At 43.9% G+C, this 17,283-nt stretch overlaps 1 protein-coding gene and 1 pseudogene across 1 annotated transcript in view; one reads left to right on the top strand and one right to left on the bottom strand.

The window, feature by feature from the left end:
* The window catches only part of LOC138998979 (nucleotide sugar transporter SLC35B4-like), a 43,138-nt gene extending 32,488 nt beyond the window's left edge, over nucleotides 1–10,650 (top strand). The window contains exons 3-7 of the mRNA XM_070400998.1: nucleotides 7,259–7,361; nucleotides 8,710–8,759; nucleotides 9,617–9,698; nucleotides 9,874–9,938; nucleotides 10,611–10,650. Coding sequence (XP_070257099.1) covers nucleotides 7,259–7,361; nucleotides 8,710–8,759; nucleotides 9,617–9,698; nucleotides 9,874–9,938; nucleotides 10,611–10,650 — 340 coding nt within the window. The remainder of the gene's footprint in view (nucleotides 1–7,258; nucleotides 7,362–8,709; nucleotides 8,760–9,616; nucleotides 9,699–9,873; nucleotides 9,939–10,610) is intronic.
* Nucleotides 10,651–12,108: 1,458 nt separating this feature from the next.
* Nucleotides 12,109–16,822, bottom strand: LOC138998978 (THO complex subunit 2-like; annotated as a pseudogene).
* Nucleotides 16,823–17,283: the final 461 nt, after the last annotated feature.

Below are 17,283 nucleotides of genomic sequence, written 5' to 3'. Positions count from 1 at the left end.
TAAATATAGTTCCTGTTCTTTTGTCTCTTCTCCTCTGGGATCCCTGTAATGCTAATGTTTGGGTTCTTGATGTTATCCCAGAGGTCCCTTAAATTATCCTCATTTTTTAAAATTCTGTTTCTGTTTTCTGTCCTGATAGGTTGATTCCCATTGTTTGTCTTCAGGATGTGTTCTTCTGTATTAGCTAATTCCCTCTCGTGTGTTTTTCATTTCAGTTACTGTATTCTTCAGACCTGGTTGGTTCTTTATTATCCTTTCTACCTCTTTGTTTAAGTTCTCCCTAAGTTTTTCTATGTCACTCTCAAGTTTGGTGAGCACCTTTATGATATTTCTTTGAATTCTTTATTAGGCAAATTGCTTATATCCATTTCCTTAGGTTTTTCTTTTTTTCTGCACATTTTTCTTGTTCTTTCATTTGAGAGAGAATTCTTGCATCTTTTCATTTAGTTAAAGTGTCTATGTTTGTTCTATGAATTAGATGAAATAGCCCTCTCTCCCATTCTTTGTAAAGTGGCCTTATGTACCAGGGTCCTTGGTGTAGGCTGTGTTTGTCAGGTGATTTTGGTCAGCCAGAGGAACTGAGCAGGTATCAGGTGTCCTGGACACTGGCCCACTGAGCTGAAATGGCTCCAGGTAGGGAGGCCAGGTGCATGTAGTAATGTCCTGTTGATCTTGTTTTCTCCCGTTGTTTGGGACTGAAATGGGTTTGGGTGATGTGTCAGGTACACTCTGCAGTTACTTTGCTGGTAGGCCAGAGTACCTGGATAGAGCCCCTGCCACCCACTCTGTGGAGGCAGAAGGGGGGGTAAGCAATGGTGCTCTTTGGCACCTCCAACAAGGGATAATCCCCGCAGTCTCCAGAGAGCTCCAGTGGCTCCCCAGACTTCTCTATAGAGTCTCTCTCATTTGTTGTACAGAAAGTGGTCTTATGTAGAAGTGACCTCTGGCTTTAGTGCCAACTTGGAGCCCAGCAGGGAGGCCAGGCATCTGCACCACTGAGTTGTTCCTGCTTGCTCCCTTTTCTGGAGGCAAAAGGATTGGGCAGCAGATCTGGGAAACTGCTGTGATTTGCAGGCAAGCCACAGCCCCTGAACAGAGATCCCTCCTGCCCTAAGGTGTTCACAGGCGTCTCCAAGCCATGGAGTTCCTGCAGCTCCCAGAGGGCTTGTGGCTTTCCCAGCCTTCTCCATTCGGTTGTTGTTTGTTGTTGAGAAACTGTTTATGAAGCCCTTAGCTATCTTGCAGGAGTAATTACTCTGTATATATGTGTATATTTGTGTTTGCTCATGGGAGGGGTTGAGTTCAGACCTCCTATGCTGCCAGCATCTTGGACTTTTTCTTTCTAGTTTTTAAATGTGTAATGCTAGGTGGTTTATTTGAAATTTTGTTTGTTTCTTGAGCTAGACCTGTAATGCTCTAAACTTCCCCCTTTGTACTGCCTTTGCTGCATCCCACAAATTTTGGTATATTGTATTTTTATTTTCATTTGTCTTTATGTATCTTTTGATCTCTTCTTTTATATCTTCTTTGACCCAGTAGTTGTTTAGTGGCATGTTGTTTAATCTCCTCATATTTGTGATTTTCCCAGAAAATATGTTTGGTATGATATCAGTCTTCTTAAATTTATCAAGATTAGTTTTATTATCCAGTATATTATCGCCCCTAACCACTCTGCCTGTCAGCCTGCTCACCCCCAACTGCCCCCCCTTGCCAGCCTGATCGCCCCCAACTGCCCCCCCCCCCCGCCGCTGGCCTGCTTGCCCCAACTGCCCCCCACTGCCGGCCTGCTCTTTCCTTGAGAATGTTCTGTGTGCACTTGAAAAGAATTTGTGTTCTGGCATTTTGGGATGTAAAATTCTATAAATATTAAGTTGATTCACCCTGCTGTGTCATTTAAGGCCCTTATCTCCTTATTGACTTTTTGTCTGGATGATCTATTCATTGCTCTCAGGGGGGGATTCATGTCCCCTACTATAATATTATTTTTGTCAGTTTCTCCCTTAGGTCTATTAGTAATTGCTTTATATATCTTGACTAGAGGCCCGGTGCACAAAAATTTGTGCACTCGGGGCGGGGGGGGGGGGTCCCCCAGCCTGGCCTGTGCCCTCTCGAAGTCTGGGACCCCTCGGGAGATAATGACCTGCTGGCTTAGGCCTGCTCCCGGGTGGCAGAGGGCAGGCCCAATTCCTAAGTGCAGCCCCTGGTCAGGCTCAGAGCAGGGCCGATTGGGGAGTTGGGGCGCCACCCCATCATGCACAGAGCAGGGCGGATCAGGAGGTTGCAATGCCACCCTCAGTCATGCTCAGGGTAGGGCCAATTGGGGGGTTGGGGCACTGCCCCCTGTCACACTCAAGGCACGGTCGATGGGGAGGTTGCGGCACCACCCTCTTACACCCACAGAGCAGGGCCCATCAGGGGTGTTGGGGCGCCGCACCCTGTCACACACAGAGCAGGGCGGATCAGGGGGTTGGTGCGCTGCACCCTGTCAAACACAGAGCTGCAGGGCAATCAGGGGATTGGGGAGCTCCCCCGTATCAGGCACAGAGCAGGGCAGATAGGGAGGTTGTGGCCCTGCCCCCTGTCACACACAGAGCCACAGGGCGATCAGGGGTTTTGGGCGCTGCCCCCTGTCACGCTGATCCCGGTGCCAGGAGGCATATTACCCTTTTACTATATAGAATAGAGGGCTGGTGCACGGGTGGGAGCCAGCTGGTTTGCCCTGAAGGGTGTCCTGGATCAGGGTGGGGGTCCCCACTGGGGTGCCTGGCCAGGCTGGCTGAGGGGCTGAGGGCTGTTTTCCTGCTGGCAGTTTACTAAAAGCTCCCAACTGCTCCTTGTTTTCTTTTTTTTTTTTTATTCTGGGCCAGCTTTAGCTCTGAGGCCTCGCTGCTGAAAACATCGATATAATGTTGCTAAAGCCCGGCTGACTGAAAGCCGGTTTCTAGGCTTTTGTTTAGCTTCTTATTTGCAACATAGTACATAGTTGCTTAGAGTTGCAACTGAGAGGCCGGAAAGTGAGGTGGGGAACGTTGGAGTCCGTAGTCACTGAAGCAAGGGAGCCTCATGTTTGCTTCCAGCTGCCTGGCTGCCGGCCACCGCCATCTTGGCCGACAGTTAATTTGCATATACTCACTGATTAGCCAATGAAAAGGGTAGCGGTCGTACGCTAATTACCATGTTTCTCTTTTATTAGTGTAGATACTTCCAGGTTGGGTGCATACATATTAATAAGTGTTATGTCTTCTTAATGAATTGTCTCCTTTATCATTATAAAATGTCTATCTTTGTCTCTTGTTTCTTTTTTTTTTAAATCTCAACATCTGTTTTGTCTCATATAAGTACAGCTACACCCACTTCTCTCTGGATGCCATTTGTTTGAAGTATCATCTTCGCCCCTTCACTTTGAGCCTGTGTTTGTCTTTGTAATTGAGCAGCATCTCCTGCAGGCAACATATAGTTGGGTCTTGTTGTATAATCCATACCTCTACTTTGAGACTTTTGATTTGTGAGTTCAATCCATTTATAATTAGGGTTGTTAATGATATATGAAGATTTACCACAGTTATTGTATCCTTTGTTTTCTTGTTGTTCTATTTCCATTGTTTGTTTTCTCTTATAATTATTTCTGCTATTTTAATTTGACAGTTTTCTATGATTTTATTCTTCATTTCTTCTTCTTTTTTAATGTTTTATCTCAGCTCTGGATTTTTGTTTTGTGGTTACCACTAGGATTGTGCAAAATGTGTCATACATACATACATATAACAGTCCTTTTTCTTCTGATTGCCTCTTCATTCACCTGTACTATTCAATCCTCTTCCTCCTCTTTTATCATTTTGTTGTTGCAAATTATCCCTCTTTATGTTGTGAACTTGTAATCTGCAATAGTTACAATTATTTTAATGCCCTTCCCCCCTTTAACCTTTATGTTATAACTAGTGTCCCGGAGCATGAAATTCGTGCCTGGGGGGTGGATGGGTGCAGTGTACCTCAGCCTGGCCTGTACCATCTCCAATCTGGGACCCCTTGGGTGATGTCCGACTTCCAGTTTAGGCCCAATCCCACACCGGCAGTCGGACATCCCTCTCGCAATCTGGGACCGCTGGCTCCTAACTGCTCACCTGCCTGCCTTCTTGATCGCCCCTAACCACTCTGCCTGTCAGCCTGCTCACCCCCAACTGCCCCCCCTTGCCAGCCTGATCACCCCCCACTGTCCCCCACTGCCGGCCTGCTCATCCCCAACTGCACCCCTGCTAGCCTGCTTGCTCCCAATTGCCCCCCACTTCCGGCCTGCTTGCTCCCAACTGCCCGCCCGGTCCCACCCCCGTCAGCCAGATCTCCCCCAACTGCCCTCCCCTCCTGGTCTGATCACCCCTAACTGCCTCTGCCTCAGCCCCGCTGCCATGGCTTTGTCCGGAAAGGCATCTGGAAGGCCTCCTGGAAGGTCTCCCACTCCAATTAGCATATTACCCTTTTATTAGTATAGATAGAGGCCTGGTGCACGTGTGGAGGCCGGCTGATCTGCCCTGAAGAGGATCCCGGATCAGGTTGGGGGTCCCCTTAAGGGGCGTGGCCAGCCTGGGTGAGGGGCTGAGGGCTGTTTTCAGGCTGGCCAGACCCTCTTCAGGGTGGGGGTCTCTGCTGGGGGGCGTGGCCAACCTAGGTGAGGGGCTGATGGCCATTTGCAGGCCAGCCAAGCCCCTGGCTTTGTCCAGAAGGACATCCAGAAGGTCTCTGGAAGGTCTCATGGTCTAATTAGCATATTACTCTTTTATTAGTATAGATTATTTAATAAACTACTCTGAAATAGATTTTCAGTTTCCTGCTACTATCTATTAATCATCTTATTCATCTTTTTGTGTACTTTTGTGTTTTTGTTTCCAGTAGAAGACGTCCTTTCAACATTTCTTATGTGCAGTCTTACGGTGGTAAATTCTCTCAGCTTTTGTCTGTCTGGGAAAGCCTTTATTTCTTCTTAATGTCTAAAGGATAACTTTGCTGAATATCTTATCCTTTGCTGATGGGTTCCTCTCTTTCAATATTTTAAATATTTTCGTTCACTCTCTCCTCTCTTGTAGTGTTGCTACTGAAAACATTACAGAAAAGTCTGGTGATGATCATCTAATGGAGTTTCCTTTGTCGGTTAATCTTTATTGTTTCCTGGCTGCCTTAAGAATTTTTTCTTTGTCATTGGTTTTTATTTATTTATTTTTTTAAATATATTTTATTGATTTTTTACAGAGAGGAAGGGAGAGAGATAGAGAGCTAGAAACATCGATGAGAGAGAAACATCGATCAGCTGCCTCCTGCACACCCTCCACTGGGGATGCTCCAACAACCAAGGCACATGCCCGTGACCAGAATCGAACCTGGGACCCTTCAGTCCGCAGGCCGACGCTCTATCCACTGAGCCAAACTGGTTTCGGCTGTCATTGATTTTTGACAGTTTGAATAAAATGAGTCTTGGAGAAGCTCTTTTTGCATTGATATAAGTAGGTGTTCTGTTGGCTTTCTCTATTCTAACATCTAGTTCTTTGCATAGGCTTGGAAGTTCTTGTCAATTATTTCTTTAAGTGGGATCTTTGTTCCCTCCTCTCTCTCTTCTCCTTCTGATATACCGTATCTATTATCCTTATATTGCTTTTATTTTTTAAATTTCAACTCTCAGTTCTCTCTCTTCTTCACGGGTTATTTTTGTAGATTTCAGAGAGGAAGGGAGAGGGAGAGAGAAACATCAATGATGAGAAAGAATCATTGATTGGCTGCCTCCTGCACACCCTGCACTAAGAATGGAGCCTGCAACCTGGTCATGTGCTCTGACCAGGAATTGAACTGTGACCTCCTGGTTTATAGGTTGATGCTCAACTGCTGAGCCATGCTGGCGGAGCAAGTTCCCTAATTCTTTTTTCCATCTGGTCTGCTCTGTTTCCAATGCTCTCTAGTGCATTCTTTGTCTCATTTATTGAGTTCTTTGGCTCCAGAATGTGTTTCTTTTTTTTATAGTTTGAATCTCTTTTGTAAAGTACTGCTTTTGCTCATTAATTGTATTCCTGAACTTTTGACTTGCCTTTCTGAGTTTTCTTGTATATTGTTGAGTTTCTTTGTAATTGCAGTCTTGAATTCTCTGTCATTTAAACCACAGTCTTCCATGCCTTTGAGTTTGGTTCCTGGAGATTTTTCATTTCCTTTCTGTGCTCCCAAGTTACCCTGTTGTTCATGGTATTTGATGGGTTGTTTCTCTGTGTGTGCATTTGAGGTAGAGATCTTATGGCTCTGCTCCACCCCTACAGTAATGGTTTCCCAGCCACCTCAATACCAGCTTTGCCTTAATGGGGAGGGTGGAAGGGAAATGCCTTTTCTAGGAAGAAAACTGCTTCTGCCCCTCTGACCCTCCAGGTTGTAGTGTGAGGGCTGCAGCCAGACTTCTCCCCCACTGTTGTGCTCCTTGATCGCTGGAGCCAGGATGGGCACCAAACTGCATCTGTGGTCACGTCCCTGTCCTTTCCCTGTCCCACCTCCCCTCCTGTTCTTCCCCCATCCCACCTTCCCTCATTTCAACATGTCCATCTTCAGATGTGCTAATGCATAAATATTTCAGGTGTGTTTGTGTGCTGAACATGGGATCTTTGTTGAGTTATAATTGTCTTGAGATAAATTTAAGAGGAGAAACAATGGAGTCTTCTCACTCTTCCATGATGCTGATGTCATCTCTCCCAATTTACTTTTAAAAACCAATTGCTTTCGAAGCCTGTTTGGCTCAGTGGATAGAGCGTTGGCCTGCAGACTGAGAGGTCCCAGGTTCGATTCCGGTCGAGGACATGTACCTGGGTTGTGGGCACATCCCCAGTAGGAGATGTGCAGGAGGCAGCTGATTGATGTTTCTCTCTCATCGATGTTTCTAGCTGTCTCTCTCCCTTCCTCTCTGTAAAAAATCAATAAAATATATTTTTAAAAAAACCCAATTGCTATTAGGTAACATTTTTTGAAGCCTAGTTTTTAGTTGCTATGTATACTTGAAGCATATTAAAATAGTGTTTCTTGAAACATACTCTGTAAGTTAAACTTTTTCCATGTTCATTTGGCTTTGTGAAGTATTTTTATAGGTACTTATTATTCTACTCAAATTATAATAGTGATACAATTTTAATAAAGAGGAAATAAGCAATATACTTTTAACTGGAGGTATTTATTTCCTTCTCTATTTGATTTTCTTGAATTAGCAGATTCTGTGTGGTAAGCCGTTGCCTCTGCATTTCAGATACTATGCCGTCATGGTGACTATGTTCTTCACGGTCAGCTTGGTGAACAACTATGCCCTGAACCTCAACATCACCATGCCCCTGCACATGATATTTAGATCTGCGAGTACTGCTGCTCAGATCAGTGAGCAGAGGCTGACTATCGTCTGAGAAGGCAGAAAGAGAGCAATATGAAAGTGGATGGTTTACTTTTTATCTATCTCAGGTCTTATGGGTGATTGATATAAGGAAAGTTAACATTTTCCTGAGAAGCATATTTTAACTTTTAATTTCCTTCATCTGGTTGATTTTATATTCAAACTTCCTATGAATGTTCTTTAACATTTCTCATCACTTTTTGTTTCTTTCTTACATAAAATTACATTTATTTCTAGTAAATGAAACAGACCCTTCTTTCATTTCGTTTCTCTCTCTCTCTCTCTCTCTCTCTCTCTCTCTCTCTGTTGTTAATCCTCACCTGAGGATATTTTTTCATTGATTTTTAGAAATAGTTGAACGGAGGGAGAGAGAGAAACATCGATGTGAGAGAGACACACGGGTTGTTTGCCTCCCTGTATGTGCCCCGACCATGGCTGGGGATTGAACCTGCAACCCAGGTATGTGCCCTTGACCAGGAATCAAACCCACAATCCTTCAGTGCTCAGGCCCACACTCTAACCATTGAGAAACACATGCCAGGGCCAGACCCTTTTCCTTCCTGATTTTTTTTTTTAAATCAGAGACTTGAGATAATTAAATAAAGGAAAATTCTTGGAGGCATGCTTCTTCCAAAGCAGTAGAGGTTTTTTCTTTGCCTCATGTTTGGTGAGAGATCTGTGTTCAGTATATAGATAAGAACAGTTTTCCCTGGAGGGCAGAAAAGACTTCAAGGGAAATATAGTTAGGGTTGCAGAAGAATACAAAACGGGTAAGGATTAGAATTGTAACATTTTGGTGTAGTCTGAGTTTTTTGTAAGATCAAATGTGTTATTTCTAAAGGCACTTCCCAGAGCTAATTATAATGACTAAGATGACCCTCACAGTATTGAGCACATAGTAGACTTTCTATGAGCACTTGATGAAGGACAGACACCCTTCCAGATAAGAGAGAGATCTCCACATAACTTCTTTTCTCAAAACGCAGGGGGGGCGGAGAAACGTAGTAAAAGCTCTTAGAAATTAGATGGAAAAGTTGACAAAAATAAGCCTGTAATAAGCTTCAGCTATGAGTAGTTATTGAGAATTGATCATTGTTATCTTCATTGTCATCTTTAAAAGGCATAATTATTTTGCAAGATAGATTTTTATGGCTTATACTTTTTGCCATCATAAGAACACCTGGACCTTACTAATTATTCATCCTAATCTTCTCCTGCCCAGATGTTTTTCCCTCTTGGAGATGTTCATTTTTATCTTGAAGTATGTTGTCTTTCCCTAGTGCACTAAAACTTCCTCTTGTCTTCTTTTACAGGGTTCTCTAATTGCCTACATGATTCTAGAGATTATCATTTTGAAGAAAAGGTAAACAATATGCTTTTATAATTTATGTTTAGGAAGCACATTCTTGGCCCCACCTATAGGCTAGGCATGTGGATTACTTTTCTCCTGCTAGAGGGGGCGTGCTCCTGGCCTTCTTTGTTTGAGTTCTCTCTGTGACAATGATGTGCATTCCTGGAGCAGCTGACCAGGTAGGGGGTCCCACCTGTGCAGCAGTGTTCTCTCTGTAGAATTAGTTCTTAGCATCACTGAGTCCTTACATCCATCCTAACCTATGAAGCCAATCGATTGAGAATTTCAGTTCCTTTGTGGTCACCAGAAGCCACATGTGACTATTCACATTTAACATTTAAATTACTTAAAATTAAATATCTAGTTTCCAAGTCTCACTGGTCAGGGTTTAATTGCCAGTAGCCACTTGTGGCTGTTGGTGACCATATTGGAGAGCCCAGGATGGAGCATTTCCAGGCTCATAGTTGTGTGGGGCAGTGCTGTCAGAGAAGGTGTTCATTAGTGCAACAGAGTGAACGAAGGACTAATCGTGCACTTAGTACAAAGAAAATTCCAAATAAAGCCCAAGTGGCCAAGAAGATAGAATGAAAAGTGTCAGAACTGTTCTATGTGACTGTCACCAATGGAATGTCACGTCTGGTCTCCCCTCCCCAATGAAACAATCTGTTGGTCCACAAACTTTTAGAAACTATGTTAAGCAACGCCAAGGAAGGGTGTGTGTAGCAACCAGTGGGCACCCTGATCCTTGCACATGAAGACTTACATGGGCTCTGCTGGTGATTTATACTCTCAGGCACCATCTACTGAAAACATCCTGTGGAAATTGGTACCTGTGCCTTCCTAATGTGTTCTTGTTCTTATTTCTGCAGATACAGTATATTCAAATATACTTCCATTGCCCTGGTTTCTGTGGGGATATTTATTTGCATTTCCATGTCAGCAAAGCAGGTGGTAAGAATCGGTTCACAAATCATTTATATTCACTGCTTGCCACGGGGCCCAGGCACCAGGTACTTACTAATGATACAAAGAAGGGAGAGAAAAAGGTAGCAAACATTTCCCTTGTGTCCAGGCCCATTGCTTGTGGTTCTGGTCTCTGTACCTAGTGTTTTTTCTTATTCCCTAGACTTCCCAGTCCAGCTTGAGTGAGAATGAAGGATTCCAGGCATTTACATGGTGGTTACGAGGCAAGTATGCTAATTACAATAATGATAATTGCCTCTGCAGTTCTGTTTGCTGAGTTTTCTCCTAAGGGACTTGTTTCTTGGCAAGAAGTGTTAGCTAAACAAATGATGCCACAGGAGAGAGGCACCTGGGATCATAAGTCTGAACCGCAGTGTTCAAGAAGTGACAGAAAGAAAACGTCGAGGTCATGGTGGTATGTTCTGTGACATGGAGCCATGTTTCTCTGTTGCCACTGATCTAGGAAGAAAAGTACCTGCCTGCCTGCCCAGTACCCTGTGGGTGCTTGGCTGTCATCCATCTCTTTATGACCTGTCTGCTGAGTACAGGCTTCTTCAGAAGGGCACGTTGTAGCAGTGGACTCTAAGTCTCCAAGGGACCCATTGCTAAATCTTAGATTTATTTTTTTCAGAAGTTAGCTCTTCCTCATGGCAGTGTTCCCAGACCTGACTGGTCAGCAGAATCTCCCTGGAATTGTATCTCTTTGTGGAAGTAATGAGACAATTCCTGTAGTGCTTGGCCCTCCCGTTGTGAGATACAGAGGTGATGCTCCTGCCAAGTGCTTTCTGTGCTGGCAATAACAGGTTGAGACTGACCAGGAGAAAGAGAAAAAGCAAGGAAGGAACTGGATTCTTGCTTCTTGGCTTTGAAACTTTACACCCCCCCCCCCCTTTAACACAGAAAGATCTTCATGAGCTATTGGAAGAACAGTATCTATTAGGAGAAATTTGCAAAGGATTTGAACAAACCACTTACGGAGGAAAATATTAATGTCCTGTAATTTTTATGTTCAGCCTAGAACTAGTCTAATAAAGAAATGCAACTTGAATACAAAATGCAGTATATTTTTATTTTTTAAATATATTTTATTGATTTTTTACAGAGAGGAAGGGAGAGGGATAGAGAGTCAGAAACATCGATGAGAGAGAAACATCGATCAGCTGCCTCCTGCACACTCCCCACTGGGGATGTGCCCGCAACCTAGGCATATGCCCTTGACCGGAATCGAACCTGGGACCCTTGAGTCTGCAGGCCGACGCTCTATCCACTGAGCCAAACCTGCTAGGGCATCTTCTTATTTTTGATCTATTATATTTGCAAGATAATAAATTATTATTCTCTTTGCTGCTGAGGGTGCAATAGGACAACCATGTTCACATAAACTGTTTACAGTATAAATTGACATGCCTTTCTGGAAAAAAGTATGGGTTAGGGTTAGGGTTAGGCTTAGGGTTTAAGGTTTTGGGCTAGGGTTAGGGCTAGGGCTAGGGCTAGGGCTAGGGTTAGGGGCTTGGGGTTAGGGGTTAGGGCTAGGGCTAGGGCTAGGACTAAGGTTAGGGTTAGGGCTAGGGTTAGGGTTAGGGTTTAGGGTTAGGGTTTACGGTTAGGGTGAGGGGTGAGGGGTGAGGGCTGAGGGTGAGGGTGAGGGTGAGGGTAATGGGTAGGATTTATCATGGTCAGTATTTCCATAACTGGAATAAGAAGATGTGACAACAGGAGGATGACTGAGCAAGGGAAAATCTGGTGACATATTTAAGGGCATATGAAAGGATCAAGCTGCTATGGCTGTTACCACATGTACAAATGATCTTTCCCAGGAAGTTGCTGGGGTCCAGCCCCAGCAGGTCCAGGGGTTCCCATGGAGGTGTGGACGGAGTTGGCGAAGAATGAATGACACAGAGGCAGCCTTCAGTTGATCATCATGGTTGGGTTCTCTTTTTATTGTTCCATTACATCATGGTATGTTTCAGGAAACCTTCTACTGTTCCTAGTTTCATGTCCATAATCCTGTCTCTAGTCTCTATCTAGTGCTGTTGATTTTGATCTTGTCTAGGTTAATCTCTTGTGTTCCATTATAAGGGCTATTCCAAGGTCACTCTTCTACTGCTCTACTGATAAGCTACAAGAAAGTGACTGAAGGAGCTTATCCTACCCAGTCAAGGTCATGTCCTCCCAGCCTTGCTGCTTGCCTTCCCTGGGACTTCCCTGTGTCAGTGGGTCTCCAGGGGTATAGGTTCTGGTACTCTCCCTGGTGGGCAAAACCCTGGGGATGTGGGTCAAGCAAGTCCCACATTTATTGCCAATGGTCTTAGTCCAAGTTCTTCATAAGTAGTACATGGTATTTCTGTAATACTAGGGGGGGTTACTCATTGATTTACTTCCATAGTCCTGTTAACCCCTAAGCTGGGGAAACGACCATTTCTCGGGGAGAGGGTCCTGGTTAAAACACATAGAGCTTAAGAGGGGGAGCAGAAATATGTCCTACACGCCAGGTGCCTTGAAAAATGTAAGCTGTGCAGATGTTTCTTCCATGCAGCGACTACGTCAAACAGCAAGGGTGGATCGGCTCCCAGTAGGGAGTAAAGTTAAATATTTTACAAGAAGCCAAAATCCTCACGTAATACAATCAGTCATCCCAATATCGCCAAAGGTATAGGAGTTTGCACATCACCGCAGTCTATTCACATCATGAAGGAACTAGTCCGCGGAGGCGGTTTCCTCTCTTTTCTGAGAAAAAAGGGGATGAAATTTTCATCAGATGCTGCTTCCAGGTGTCGCATTTCAAATGAAAATTGTATACCCAGGAACCATGCTGCAAGGAACTGACTAGAGGTGAAAAGAATATCCTGACAACTGGTGACTTTGAAATGACTTGTCTAGAGGATGGTGGGTTGCAGTCATCTTTTGACTTCAAGCAGATTCCCCTGAAATGGGCAATACCCGACGCTCTTAAGAATGGGAGATACTGTTCCAAGAGTGATGCATGGAGCATTGGCATCCTCCTCCAGGGGACCTTCAACTTAGGGGTCTGTATATACCCTTTTTTGCCACTGGGGGGAGATTTTTATCCATCTTTTCAGAGTTAAATGAATCGCTGCCTTTTTCATTACCTGAAGAATTTTGACTCCCCCCCCCCCCCGCCCCCCGCCCCACGCCCCCTTGTTTTTCTCATTTGGAGAAGAATTATCACATGGATTTTCACTTTTGTGTTTTTAAACTGCCATCGTTCCATTTTCTCCTTTTCTTCGCCTCTTCCTTAGGTCTGGTAGCACCTCCCGGTCATTGTTTGAGTGATGCCGTTTCCGACCTTTTCTGTCCTTTTCATCTTTTTTCTCTCTTTCCCTGGATCTACTTTCCCTTGACTTGTCCAATCCTTTCCTGCCTGTTTCTCTCTCCTTACTCTTGATTAGTGGTGAAGAAGTTGTTTCCATTGAGTTATCATTCTCATCAGCACTGCTTTCATGAGATTTAGATGCACTTCCTCTGGAAGATGAAGAAGACCCACCAACAGGCCCATTGTGTACTGCGTTCTTCGGAGTGGGGTCTTTGTGATGAAACTCATTTTCAGGTATCATGTATGACTTCCTACATTTCAACTGCCCAGAGTAGCCGGTAGCTAATGCATGTAGACTACACCTTTTCCCTTTTTCTTCTTGGCAGATTTTATGCACTCTTTTTTCCAAAGCCTGACCCAGATTTAAAACTTTCGAGTAGCAAGGAAGTATTTTTGTTAGCACAATCAAGATATTCCTCATTGAATATATTCACTTATTTCAAGGCAATGTACCGATGCCTTGGTTAGTTTGTAGTGCCATTTATGTACCACATGTCGGAAATTTTCATTGTCTAGTTGATCAGCTTGATTTCCCTGATCAAATCCAGTTGCCCGAAGTATAGTAAGGAATCCTGGGTGGTTTCCACATTCTTTTTCATATGTGGCTCTATCACTGTGCCACCTAGTCACAGTCTCTAACATACAGCAAAGAAAGCTCCCATATTGACGCGCTTCATTTTCAGTACAGCTTGCCACTGTGAAAACGATGTCAGAGAAAACTCAATCGTAGCAAAGAAGTGTGGAAAAATTTGGAGTTTTCTCTTGATGTACCAATTCAACAAAACGAGCACAGTAAACAGCATTGACTGCTGAAAAAATACATCAAGGAAATATACACAGCTGTAAAAATTTTGTGATGGTCTCCTTTGGTGTAGACTTGGCTAAAAGCCAGTTGTCCTTTTCCAGTTTCAGTCTCTGTAGAACTCGCTGTACATGTTCCATCTGTTTCTTTTCTTTTTCAAGCAACTTGTCCCGAAGAGCACTACAGTGCTCCTTTTCTTTTTTCTTTTTCTCTGGAGGCATTTCTTGATTGTCATCAAGTGCTCTCATCTGGACTTTAAGTTTACTGACTTACCGTTCATAGCTGGTGTGTGGAACTGCAAGGTCATACGTTGTCAGTGACCAGAATGTGGCATAGAATCGAGGGCTGATGTCATCCCAGACATTGGAAAAGTGCAATGAGACTACCGCTTCACGGACAGATGCCATCACCATTTCACTGGCTGCTATGTACTTGTGGACTTTATGTTGTTGTTTACTTCCCTTGTCTGATTTTTTAAGTTCATCATATTTGGATGAGATATGGCGTGCATATGTTGGCCTAGACAAGAAAAATGCTGCATCATGGGGTATATGAAATTCGTGATAAAGCACATCAATCAAAGGCACTCTCTTTGTGTACTCTTCTGTGCTTAGATTCAGTGCTAAAAATCCACCAAACTGTACCAGGGTATCATGACACTGGTCATAGAGCTTTCCCACCAGTTCCACATCTTTCTCTCCACCTTCCTGAAAGATCACCCTATCCCACTGCTGAGCTATCATCAAAACAAGGAGAAGAGCAAGGTCATAGTCCAATAGGGCATCCTTTAATCTCTGGGAGGATTTTTTAGTGTTTCTGGTCTGGCCACAAGAACCTCCCTCAGCTCTTAGTTGCTCTCCACCAGTCATGGCCTCTAGTTGCTCCGTTGTCGTCTCTTCCCTCGTGATTTCTATTCCTGCCATTTTATGTACCACTTCTTGCAATATAAGCAGGCCAATACTTCTGCCTGCCTTTAGCTGATTAGCCACATATTGCAGAAGACCAGCCAGATCCATTGGATATTTAGGAAAGACTGCAGCACAGAAACTAACAAGAGGCCAAAGCCAGCTTGAACTGGTTGTATCGTTGTGTTTCATCCTTTCCTTTTCTGGATTTGCTGAAGCCTCAATGATACAATAGGCCAAGACATCGTAATTCAATGAGGTGAGGCATTCCAGTGAATCTACTACAGGTGCCATCAAGTCATCACACGTCTGTATTTTTGCCAAGATATAATCAAACAAAATAGTTGGATTGCTGTGGCTCAATTTCCCAATTTGTCTTCCAGAAGGCCTCACATTTTCCTTGGTGAGATGGTTCATGATATCTCTAGCTTTGTCTATTGTTCGAGCTTTAACTTTTACTAAAAGTAGGGACCTGTTGTAAGTTTCGTCCTTCCACTGGCCATACAGATGATATCTATGCTGATATGGAAATGTTTATAACATTCCCCATAGTTCCTCAGTCATACAAGCATTGCAGTCCATTAGATAAAGAGATGGAAGTAGGGCCTGGTCAGTAATGCCAAGTAAACAGCTAAGAATAACGTCCACTTTCTCTTGATCCTCTTGTTTCCTTCCATCAGACTGAAGCTCCTTCATAAAGGATTGGCCTATGCGCACCACTTTTGCAAATAAAATGGGATCCCAAGAAAGGTGGGGACCGAGGTAACAGAACGTATTGAAGGCATCTGTCCTCAAATCCTCAAAGCTCCCTGCTTGTTTTAGCACTCTCTTATTTTGCAAAGCATGAACAGGTGAGCCTTCAGCGCCTTTAGGAATGCCAACTCTTCGGTAGAGAGTCTCAATAGTTATGTGAATAAGCTTGCAAATAGCAAGAGCTATCAGCTTGTGGGAAGCAACATAGTATGGAGCCATCCGATCCATCATGTTCTGTGCATGCTGCCAATCGAAATCTTTAATAAGGCTTCTAACAAACCACATTTTTGGTTGTCAGGTGGCTTTTCTACTTTCTCCTCATCCTCCTCTTCCTTTGCCTTCTCTTGCTTATCCATTTTTTCAGAAGACAATACAGCCACCGTTTAGTTTTTTAAGAATGGTCTTAGCTTCCAACATTTCTTGTTTATATTCATCCATCATGCAATTATCAGCTGGAAGAAGATGTACATAGAGTTCATTTAAATCAATAAGATTACCTTGTAGGAGCACTGCTGCAACACTGTATAAAGAAGAAGGAGTCTCTCCATTTGGCTCCTGGTAACACTTGAATTTGAACCCAAGTATATGACAAAGTGTTTGCGGCTCACACATATTCACACAAGATTCTAATAAGGATATAAAGAAGTCACCACATTCTGGTCTGCATTCAAACACTTCTAAAATGACACCCAAAACTCTATTGGGATCTAGATGAAAGCATCCTATTAAGGATTTGATATTTTCTAAGATTAAATCACCAGTCATATTTCCCGATAAATCTTGCCCCAATTCAACAGTCAGCTTAGCATAGCCTTCATTCTCTTCTCTTAACAAGTTGAACTTTTGCTGCGTATAAAAGAGTTTTGTCTTGATTTTCACTGATCTTTGATGGAATTGCCGTGATTGCTTGATGAGTCCTAATGATTCCAATGTTTCTGGATCCAGGCGTTCCTTTAGAATCGTGTCTGAAAAGAAATACAAACACACTGATACCAATTGCATAAAACAGTCTCTTTTGCCCTTCTAAAACGGTTGTCTCCATATTTAACATGCAAAAGACATCAGCAACAATGGAAGGCGCATCCTCACGAAATTCGCTGATGTCATTGAAAACATCAGCTGCTTGTTCGGGCTTCAGATTTCCTTGAATGACATGGTGTGATAACTCATAGAGAGCTCGCTGGAAATCTCTGTAAGTCGAACTGCTGTGGCTCTTGTTTTCACTGAGAAGCCAACATAAGTCCAACAGGTCGCCTCTCCCTGATTTCTCCCAGTTATTTATCCACTCGACCGAGACCAACACCGACGCTACCTCCATCTTCCCCGCCTTAGTGACAGAGGCCAGGAAGTGCCTCATCTCAGCGTGGGGTCAACGGGAAGTACAGCCCACGAGGAATGCCGGGAACTGCGCCTTTGCTTTTCGAGTTTCAGGCCCCAACAATTTCTAAAATAAAATAAAATAAATAATGAAAGAGCATATTATACCAAAGATCACTCTATTAAAGTGCTCCAAAAGTAGTCTCTGCGAACAGAAGGCCCTAGGCCGCTCACCTTGCTGCATTTTATAGCCCAAGAGCTTGGTGGGAGGAGCCAGAGACCCACCAATCAGCCGGCCCCAGGACTGAAACGCCCTCACACATTGGAGGTCAAGTTTAGGGTGGGGAAGCTCATGACCCAGGCTAGGCCCCCGCATGGCCCGCCCTTCAGGTGGCATTCACCAAAAGCATCTCAAGGAAAGGTTCTCCTGAAGCTGGCTGCGATGCCTGGTGTGCTTCACCA

This window comes from Myotis yumanensis, unplaced genomic scaffold, assembly GCF_028538775.1.
Source record: "Myotis yumanensis isolate MYYU_CA2020_CCGP unplaced genomic scaffold, mMyoYum1.0.hap1 SCAF_21, whole genome shotgun sequence".
NCBI lineage: Eukaryota > Metazoa > Chordata > Mammalia > Chiroptera > Vespertilionidae > Myotis > Myotis yumanensis.
This window is presented reverse-complemented; position numbering and strand designations above follow the sequence as displayed.